The 9,635-nt window shown below is 56.1% G+C and overlaps 1 protein-coding gene across 1 annotated transcript in view; it reads left to right on the top strand.

Annotated features, from left to right (window-relative positions):
- Nucleotides 1–2,336: 2,336 nt before the first annotated feature.
- The window catches only part of Tulp1 (tubby like protein 1), an 11,442-nt gene continuing 4,143 nt past the window's right edge, over nt 2,337–9,635 (top strand). The window contains exons 1-10 of the mRNA XM_023722225.1: nt 2,337–2,383; nt 2,482–2,533; nt 2,874–2,955; nt 3,026–3,172; nt 3,704–3,850; nt 4,747–4,839; nt 4,912–5,028; nt 5,663–5,784; nt 8,663–8,833; nt 8,912–9,074. Coding sequence (XP_023577993.1) covers nt 2,337–2,383; nt 2,482–2,533; nt 2,874–2,955; nt 3,026–3,172; nt 3,704–3,850; nt 4,747–4,839; nt 4,912–5,028; nt 5,663–5,784; nt 8,663–8,833; nt 8,912–9,074 — 1,141 coding nt within the window. The remainder of the gene's footprint in view (nt 2,384–2,481; nt 2,534–2,873; nt 2,956–3,025; nt 3,173–3,703; nt 3,851–4,746; nt 4,840–4,911; nt 5,029–5,662; nt 5,785–8,662; nt 8,834–8,911; nt 9,075–9,635) is intronic.

The raw sequence follows: 9,635 nt of genomic DNA on the forward strand, positions 1-9,635 counted from the left end.
TTTTAAAAATCCAAACAGAGTGTAATTACAGAGCCTCAAGCATGTTTTGCCCACAGTGTGGGTACTGGAGTAGAAAGCAAGGGCCCAGAGATTATCTGAGCGCCTGATCTGAATCGGATCCCCAAAGGGACCTTGCCCTTACCCAATCTTCACCGCCACCCAAGACACTCCGACCCCGGCCTGAGCTTCCACACAGCCCAGTTCCTGCTGCCGCTGCAGTTTCGGACCCTTCTCTCCCGTGCCGCACTCTGACCCCATCTGTCCCTGTCCAGAGCTCAGCCTGTGCTAATTCCTGAAGGATTAAAGCAAACAGTCACCTTCCAGGGTGTACAAGATGTGACTCTGCAGTCCTCAGAAGTCACTAGAGGAGATATTTAAGGTCTTACAGACTAAAGTTAGAAGTCCAGTGAGATAGCTCAGTGGACTAAGCGCCTGCTTAGGCAGGTGCCGGCACTGGGCTTCAATCCCCCATACTGCACGCCACACGCACCCCACGAGTGCTGAGCTAGCCGGCCTGGGAGGATCATTATTAGTCCAAACTGGGAGGCCTAGGAGAACCTGTCTCAAAAGAATTTAAGCTGTTTTTCACACATTTTTAGAAATGGCATCTGCAAAATTACATTTCAAAATCTGAAGGGAAAATACTTGGACTGAATAAATGCTGAAAATTCAATCAAGGGGGCTGGGGAGATAGCTCAGTAGAATAAGCACTTGCCTGGCAAGCACAAGGTCCTGAGTTCAATCCCCGGTACCACCACCAAAAAAAAAAAAAAAAAAAAAAAAATCAATCAAATATAGGCCAAAGAGGTAACAACTGCCTCAAATCCCAATGCTGGAAAAAAAAAAAAAATCTAATATAAGCGTTTTTATGAAATTTTAATTCTCCATTGTGTTGGAATCATAGGTGGGTGCTACCATGCCCAGCTATTATTAATACTTTTGGAAAAAATAGAAATGCTTGCAAAATAGTATCCAGTGCCCTACTAGTTGCCAGTATAAAGGTTTATAACCTAGACACCTATAGTCCCAGCTACTCAGGAGGATCTCTGAGCCCAAGACCACCCTGGACGATTTATCGAGACCCTGAATCAAAGACAGTAACAACAACAAAATGGCCGCCACGATGCCCAGGTCCAGGGAAGACTTACACACATGGAAATGTAACTGTCCCAGGAATTATTACAGGTAGGTGTCCCCGGGGTGCTATGGGCACCCTTGAATGCCGTGCTAACACGTGAGAGTCCTGTCCAGTGCCCGCTGCCCCAGCCCCTGGGACTTCGCACGGGCTCTGTGTGCCAGGACTCCCAGTGGTGCCTGAGCCAAAGGGGAGCACCGAGCCCTGCCCTGATGTGTGTCCTATACACCCGTGTCCCCCTGTGATGGCGCCAGGACAACACTGACAATAAGTACAAATAAAACAATTACAACACATGGGAGCAAAAGTTACTTGAAGCCAGGTGTGGTGGTTCATGCCTGCAGTCCCCAAACTCGGGGAGGCTGAGGCAGGACAGTCACCAGCTAAAGCTTAGCCTGGGCATTTTAGTAACATATCAAACCCTGTCTCAAAATAAAAAGGGCTGGAGATGCAGCTCAGCACGAGGGCCCTGGGTTCAATCCCCAGCATGGAGTGGGAGGAGACATAGTTCTATGAATGTGGTATCTCCCAAAATTATCATCCTGGAAAAAAAAAAAAAAATCTCACCCTGTTCTCACAGAGAGGTCACAGTGGTCATGTGAGGGGATGGAAACAAGGTGAGAACACTGGCCCTGTGACTCAGTGTGAGGTCCTCATAACTAGGTGGGGGGGTCCGTGCAAAAGGGTCAGCTCATCATCAACTGCCTGCCGTCTCTGGCACTAGGAATTGAGCTCAGGGCCTTCCCTCAGCTCTTTATTTGTGGGAAATCCTCCTGCTAAATCGCTAAATTGTCCAGGCTGGGCTCAAACTTGAGATCCTCCTGCTTCCACCTCCTGGAGGATTACAGGCCTCCGAGCCACAACACTCTAGTTCTTCTTTTAATGAGAAATTAATACAATCCTAGGATCCAAGCCAATATGTTCCCACCGACCATAGCCAAATTGCACGGGGCACCTCCAACCCAAAGCTCCGGGTTTGGGGAGCCCCGGCACCACCGTCCTGTAGGCTGCTGCGGTCTGGGAAGGACGACTTGTCTAGATTCACCGCCCTCTTGTCCCCTTGGGAGTGGGGTCTCGGGAGCCCCTCCCCCAGGGCGGCCGCCTAGCCCTGCTGAGCTGCGGTGAGGCTGAGCCCAGATTAGCGGGTGGGGAGCGAGACCCGACGCTGCGGGGGGAGGATTGGATTGGCAGAGGCGACGCCATGCCGCTGCAGGACGAGACCCTGCGCGAGGTGTGGGCCTCCGACAGGTCGGGACACCCGCCCTGCGCGCGACCTGGGGTCCCGCGGTCCTGGGGTCGGGTGGGACAGGGCGGCAAGACAGCCTGGTTCCTGTGCTCCCCTGCAGCGGGCATGAGGAGGGCGGCCCAAGCCCGGAGGCCCAGCGGCGCCCCAAGCAGGTAGGACCTCGGCTGGGGGGGGGGGGGCCCCGGGGGGGGGGGGGGGGGGACCCGAGAGGTCCGAGCGGGCGGCAGGCCGAGGCGGACGGGCCTCCGTCGACACCAGCCGTCCAGGCGTGGAGGTGCTTTGGGGGTGCAAGAGGGGATGTTTCAAGGCGCGGGGTCCACTGGGGCGGATGTGGCTCTCGGAAGCGGCAGAGGTGCAGAAAGGGGTCCTCCTGCCTCGGCCCTCCGGATAATCCGCTGCTATTTCTGAAGGCTCAAGGGATTAGAGGGCTCTGGACCGCCCTCGGGGCCCCCCTTTTCTTCTCCCCTCCCGACCCCCGTTCCCCCCACGCAGAAACCGAGGAAGAAGAGGACGGAGACCCCCGGGTCCCCGGACCCCGCGGGCCCCAAGCCGCGCAGACCCGGAGGTGGGCGGGGTCCCGGACGGGGTGGGGAGCTGAGGGCGCGGGGTCCGCGGGCGCCCGCTGAACGCGGTGTCCCGCGCAGCGCGGAGGGCGCGGCCGCCCGGCGACCCCGGCCCCGACCCGGGCCCGGACCCCGCCGTCTACACCAGGTTCCTCAGGGACCCCGAGGCCAAGAAGCGCGACCCCCGCGACACCTTCCTGGTGGCCCGGGCCCGGGACGCCGAGGATGGTGAGAGCGGGCCGAGGGGCGACCTAGAAAAGCGGGCGCAGCCGCTTGCTTCGGGTGGATGCCTGTGCACTTTGTCCCACTTTACAGACGGGAAGGCTGAGTCCCAGGAGGCTGAGGGTTTTGCCTTAAACTACAGTTAGGAGTAGAAGTAGCACACACAGGCCTGCTGGAACACAGCGCTACCAGGACGAGCAGAGTGGAGGGGTGGCGGGAAGGGAGAAAGAGGGGAGCCCGGCCGGGGAGGTAGAGGGGCAGGGCGGGGCCGCGGCGTGGGCGGGGCTGGGTGGAGCTCACGGGGTGGGGCCTGTTACTTGGGCGGGGTCTTTGGGGTGGCTCCTGCTGGTGGGCGGGGCCTGAGGGGAGGGTCCGGCCGAGAGCCAGTCCTGCAGGGAGGGTGAGACACCCAGAGGGCTTTGGGAGTCACCTTCCATCCTGCCTTTTTCCCAGAGGGTAGGATTCTGCCCCTGGTGCCCCCTGGGCTCCCAGAGAAGGGTCCTCAACCCCTCCACTAGGAGGAAGTTCTGTTTGCAGAGGAGGGGGAAGAAGATGACGACCGGGAGGAAGAGGAAGAAGATGAAGAAAAGAAAAAGCAAAGTCCCGTGCCTGCCAGGAAGCCCCCGAAGGACAAGGCTTCCGGGGACAAGAGGGACAGGAGGACCAAGGCCCCGGGCCCCAGGGGTGGGTGCTGAGGCCGGATGATCAGGGCCCACAGTGGGGTGGCCCAGGGCTGGGGTCGCAGACACAGAGGCCTAGCACGTGACTCTTGACCTGACCTGGACCTGACCCGACCCGAGGGCTCCCCCTCTGGGGCTCCCACCCCGGGGTCCTCACGTCCCACCCCACCCCACCGCTGGGCCGCCCTGCGGGAGGGGCTCTGGAAGGGAAGGTTAGAGGACTCTTGTTTTGTGGTTTTGGTTTAACTCAGTGTGAAATCATGTTACAATTTTTATAAAGATGTCAAATGATTCAGTAAAAAATCAATAGTTAACAGCAGCTTTGGCTGTCGCCTGGGTACCTCTCCTACAGAGGTGCTGGTCTGTGTCCTCACATCTGGAGCCTGGGGTCCCCAAGGAGAGCAGGAGTGGCCAGGGAGACTTCCTGGAGGAAAGGGTGGACTGGCAGGAGCCAGAGGCTCAGGTAGAAGCCTGGCATGGCATTCATTTACTCATTCATTCACTAATTGCCTTCTAAGCTCCTACCTTTGTCTGGCACTTTTGTAAGGAAGAGTACTGAGGACTGAACACAGGGCCTTCACACTGAGCTACATCCCCAGCCCTTTATTCATTTATCTTTTATTTTTATTTATTTATTTTTAAATCTGAGTCTCACTAAATTGCTAAATTGCCCAGGCTGGGTTTGAAATGACAATCCTGCCTCAGCCTCCCATAGCTGAGGACCCTGCCCACGTGGCTTGTGCACTACTTTTTGGATTTACAAGGAAGAAACACAAGCAAGAGGCAGGTGGGGGCCCTGTCAAGCCTCTGGCCTCCCTGGGGACCGGAGGAAGTACATCGGATCAGAAGACCCTATACAACCCAGTCATCCTTTTCTTTGTCCTCAACTCCCATTTCCAGGGGACCTGGGAAGCCCCAAGCCTCCACAGAAGGCTCTCCGCACTAAGAAGGAAGCTGGGGACAGGACTAGGGTGAAAAAGGCCAAGAAGAAAGGTGAGGCCACCCCAGGAGGACAGGGGGCTCGGGCTGCGGTGGGGTCATGACCCTTTCATACTGTGCATGAAGGGGCTTCGGAGGCTGAGAAGGATCTTGAGGGGAGCCCAGCGGGAGAGGAGAAGAGCCCAGCTGCCCTGTTCCTGGTCAGAGAATGTGGTTCTGCTGGGAAGGCTGGGAAGAAAAAAGGTGGGTAATGGGGCCTCTGGTGCTGTGATGTCTTGCCTGTGGGAACCAGGAGCGTTTGTAACAGGTGGCTTAGTGCAAGTTAGAAGCACAGGTTCAGGGCTAGCGAGACAGCTCAGTGCACTAAGCGCCTGCGTAGGCAAGCACAGGGTTTGATCCCAGGTACCACATGCTGTGCCAGCCCCATCCCTGGACTTGCTGAGTTGGTACCGAGTCAGGCATGCTGCACCCCTGTAATCCCAGCACTGGGGAGGCTGAAAACAAGAGGATCACTCCCAGTCTGAGCTGTGTAGTGAAACCCTGTACCAAATATATATTTTTAAAAAGCACAGGAGAGAGAGAGAGAGAGAGAGAGAGAGAGAGAGAGAGAGAGAGAGAGAGAGAGAAGCTGGGCATGTTGGTGCAAATACACCTGTGAGCCCAGCACTGGGGAGTTCGAGACCAGGCTGAGCTCCATAGTGATTTTGAGACCAGCCTGAACTATACCACAAGACCTTGGCTCAGAAAAGAAAAGAAATCTGTGATCATCCTGACTGCTATGTGGCCCCAGGCAGGGTGGCCCTCCTGCATTGTGGTCAGGGTCAAGCTCGGCTCAGCCAGGCAGCTAAGGAGTGCACAACCTCTTCCCCTATGCTAGGCCCACCCCGAGGCGCAGAAGAGGATACAAAGGAGGAAGAGGAGCACGAGGAGGAGGAGGGGGCGGCTGTGGCAACCAAGAACAGCAATCAAAAGGGCAAAGGGAAAGGAAAAGGCAAAAAGGTCGGCTGGTCAGGCATGTGGGGCCTCGGGGATGGGGCTTGGGGTCACTTTGTGCCAGAATCTGGTCCCCCCTCCTATAATACAAGGACACAAGGCACCGGGCACCACCAAGCTAGGACCAGTCCAGCCTGGGCCTCTGTCCACTGGCATTGGAGGTCACCCCCCTGCATCCTGTTGGCTCTGGCCAGAGATGTCCCCACAGGCTCGTCACTAAGAGAGACACATTTACAGGAGAAGGGATGTGGCACACACAGGCAGGCAGGCAGGGAGCGCCTCTGTCCACAGTTTCGGGGATACCAAGTGACACTGTATTTCTACCCTGCTGCTCCAAGCTCCCTACCTAGGGCCTCTCAGTCAATAGCAGAGGATTAACCTCTGGCTGCCCTGGGCCTCCAGGTTCCTGTCCAAGCTGGCCCATGTCCCTTACAGTTGGCCATTCTCTATGGGCAGAGGAGGTTGTTGAGTATTTTGAATACCACTGCTGCCCAAAACAGGACTTGGTCACCAACACACCTGAGCTGGCACAAGCAGGACAGGCGTCCATCATAGAGACCCCCACAAGGGCAGGAACTTGGTCTTAGCTTTCCGGGTTCATCAGTCAGTGCAGGAGCGATCAGGTCTTGGGAACTGACTCCCAGGAGCCAAGCTCACCATATGCTGACGTAGCAACCGAAAGGTCAGGTAATTACCTCTCGGGGAATCCAGCTGAACACAAGTCTTCGTTTTACTAGGTCCTTGAAATTCACCACCGTGCAAGTGTTTGGCTAAGCTCCGGCTTGCTTCGTATCACATTCCAGACATAGTCTTGGGTTTCCCAAGTTTCTTCTGGGGCAGGCTAGCGTGGAGCTGCATGGCCACCTGCCCCTAGGTGAAGGCCCGCGGTTGTACCTCACCTCCTGCATGGTGCAATCTGCCCTCAGAAGAGTACTCCCCCCTGGGCTCCTCAGTGCTCTCCTCAGTGCTCCCCTGTAATCCTCCAGTGCCCACGCCAGGCTGCCCGGCCACCTTCCTGTCCAAGAGGAGCAGAATCTGAGGACAGAGTGCAGGCCTGAGAATAGAGAGGGGTCACTGCAGGGTCACTACGCCACCCCAGGGCCCTACGGAATTCACTTACATTGCCGCTAACAAATTGCCCCAAAGCCCAGGGTCTGTAAATAGTCACTGTTAGTGACTCAGTTTCCTAGTCCAAACTCAGGAACAGCTTATCGGGATGGGTCCAGCTTGAGGTTGGCCACCTAAAGCTTGCCTGGAAATGGACAGCCCCTTCTGCCGCTGTTGTGACAGCTGGCTGGAGCCCTCTGCAGGTTCCTGGGGACCCCTGGACAAGGTGGCTGCCAGCATCTCCTGGAAGCCAGCAGAGAAGCCAGGCAGGAGCCACAGAGGCTTTTATGCCCCAACCTGGGAAATCGCCACCGCTCCTGCCATGTCCCTGCGGCAGCAAGACCGTGCTGTGGAAGGAAGTGACCCCAGGGGCTAAATGCTAGGGGCGCAGGTCCCTGGGGCCAGCTGGGAGGCTGGTTGTGCTGGCCACCCTGTCCTTGCCCTGTGTTGCTAAGACAAAGCCACCAATGCTGGGACAGTGCTTGCCCCGGCGAGGAACATGGCAGACCCAGCTTACCCCAAACCGTGACCTTCATGGGAGGGAAGGTTTCCTAAAGGCAGGAGCCAGATGGGATGGGGCAGGACTCAAAACCCAGCTCTACTGCTTGCTACTATGGGAACCCCAGAACTCACTTAAGACTGATTTGCTATCTGTACAATGAAACAGGGGCCCCGGAGGGCTCATGAGAGGGCTGAAAAAGCTAATATTGGGCCAGGGATTTAGCTCAGTGGCATAGCACCTGCCTGGCAAGTGCAAGGTCCTGAGTTCCATTCCTGGTACCCTCCCCCACAAAGCTAGTATGTAGAAAACTTTTAGAACACATTGGTGGGGTTTATATGAATATTTTTATTTTATTTTTTAATTTTTTATTTTTAAAATTTTATTTATTTATGTGGGGGGGCAGCTCAGCCCACCAGGGGGCGGGGCTGGCTGGCATGTGGTGCTGGGGGACTGAACCGCGGTCTGTGCTTTGCTAAGCTTGTTCTAAGTAGGTGCTTTAGACCACTGAGCCATCTCACCAGCCCCGAATATTTTTATTTTTGAGACAGTCTCACTATGTAGTTCAGGTTGGCCTTGAACTCACCATGGAACCCCAGGCTGGCCTTGAACTTTTGGGGACCATCCTGCCTCAGTCACCCCAGTGCTGGGATTATAAGTGTGCGCCGCCATCCCCTCCCCCCAGCATATATGAGCATTTTAAAATGTGTAAATTAAGTCAGGCCCCTCGGATCCACCCACACAAGATGCACTTCTCAGATGAAATGGGCACTAAAATGTTACAAAAGGGGCTGGGGAGATGGCTCAGTGGAATAAGTGCTTCCCTGGCAAGCGCAAGTGTCTGAGTTCAATCCCCAGTTCCGCAAAAAAATAAAAAGACCAGTGTGTGGGTCCTAAGCATGACTGGACGCTCACCTCACCGTGAGATGTGCCCCACTCAAACTATGTCACAAGGTTGGTGGGTTGACCCATCACGAAAAAGTAAAGACATGAAAATGTAACAAACGTGATGGACCAACTGGGGGGACGCTGGCGTTTGAACCCAGAGCCTGAGCTCTTAGTCACAAGGGAAACAAACTGATAATGAACCAGCAAGCCCCCCATCCTTGGGTAGGAGGGTCTGGGGGACAGGTGTCCCCATCTGGAAGGACCAGGGCCCCTCGGCTGCTGTTCTCCACACAGAGAGTGACTGTCCAGGTGGCCCTGCCCTGTGTGCAATCTGGGGACCCGCTGCCAAGGTGTGGAGCAGACCTGGCCTGATACCTCTACGTCTCCCAGAAGGAGGAGAGGCCAACGTCCCCACCCGTGGAGGTGGACGACCCCCGCGAGTTCGTGCTGCGCCCTGCCCCACAGGGCCGGACCGTGCGCTGCCGCCTCACGCGCGACAAGAGGGGCATGGACCGGGGCATGTACCCCTCCTACTTCCTGCACCTGGACGCCGAGAAGAAGGTGGGCGGCGGGTGCAGCGCGGGCCTGCTACTGGCCTTCATCGAGGGTCCGCCCTGACGCGCCCTCGGCCCCCTCCAGGTCTTCCTTCTGGCCGGCCGGAAGCGCAAGCGAAGCAAGACAGCCAATTACCTCATCTCCAGCGACCCCACCAACCTGTCCCGCGGTGGAGACAACTTCATGGGCAAGCTGAGGTGGGGCAGGGTGGTCACCCGTGTCCTCCTACGGGGCATGGTGCCTTCTGGTGGGACCCACACATCCGGTCTCACTTAGGTACAGTGGGCGGCAGTGGGGCCTCCTCTCTCTCTCTCTTTTTTTTTTTTTTTTTGAGACAAGGTCTCACTTTGTAGGCCCAGCTGGCCTTGAACTCACAATGATCTTCCTCCCTCGGCCTCCCACGTGCTGAGATTACAGGAGTGCTCCTCCACGCCCAACATTTACTTACTTAATTAAGAACACTCTTAGGGCCAATGGATGCATGGATGAGTCACGCTGTCCTAAGCATTTTCCAAATGTTAACCCATATAATCCTTTTACCAAACAAATGTGCACATTTTGCAAATGGAAAGCTGAGGTTCAGAGTTTAAGTACCTTGCCTAAGGTCACATAGCTAGGAAGAGATAGAGACGAGAGATTCGAGTCCTACCCAGTGTCCTTATAGCTTCAGCTTTCAGAAAAAAACCTCTCCAGGGTTGATTGTGGTAGTGCGCCTCTATAGTCCTACACTCCGGAGGCTTGAGGCTGGAGGATCCCACCATTTAGAGGCTGAGGCAGGAGGGTCAGCTCAAGTTGGAGGCCAGCCTGA

The sequence above is a fragment of the Octodon degus genome, unplaced genomic scaffold (assembly GCF_000260255.1).
Source record: "Octodon degus isolate 3935 unplaced genomic scaffold, OctDeg1.0 scaffold00005, whole genome shotgun sequence".
NCBI classification, from domain to species: domain Eukaryota; kingdom Metazoa; phylum Chordata; class Mammalia; order Rodentia; family Octodontidae; genus Octodon; species Octodon degus.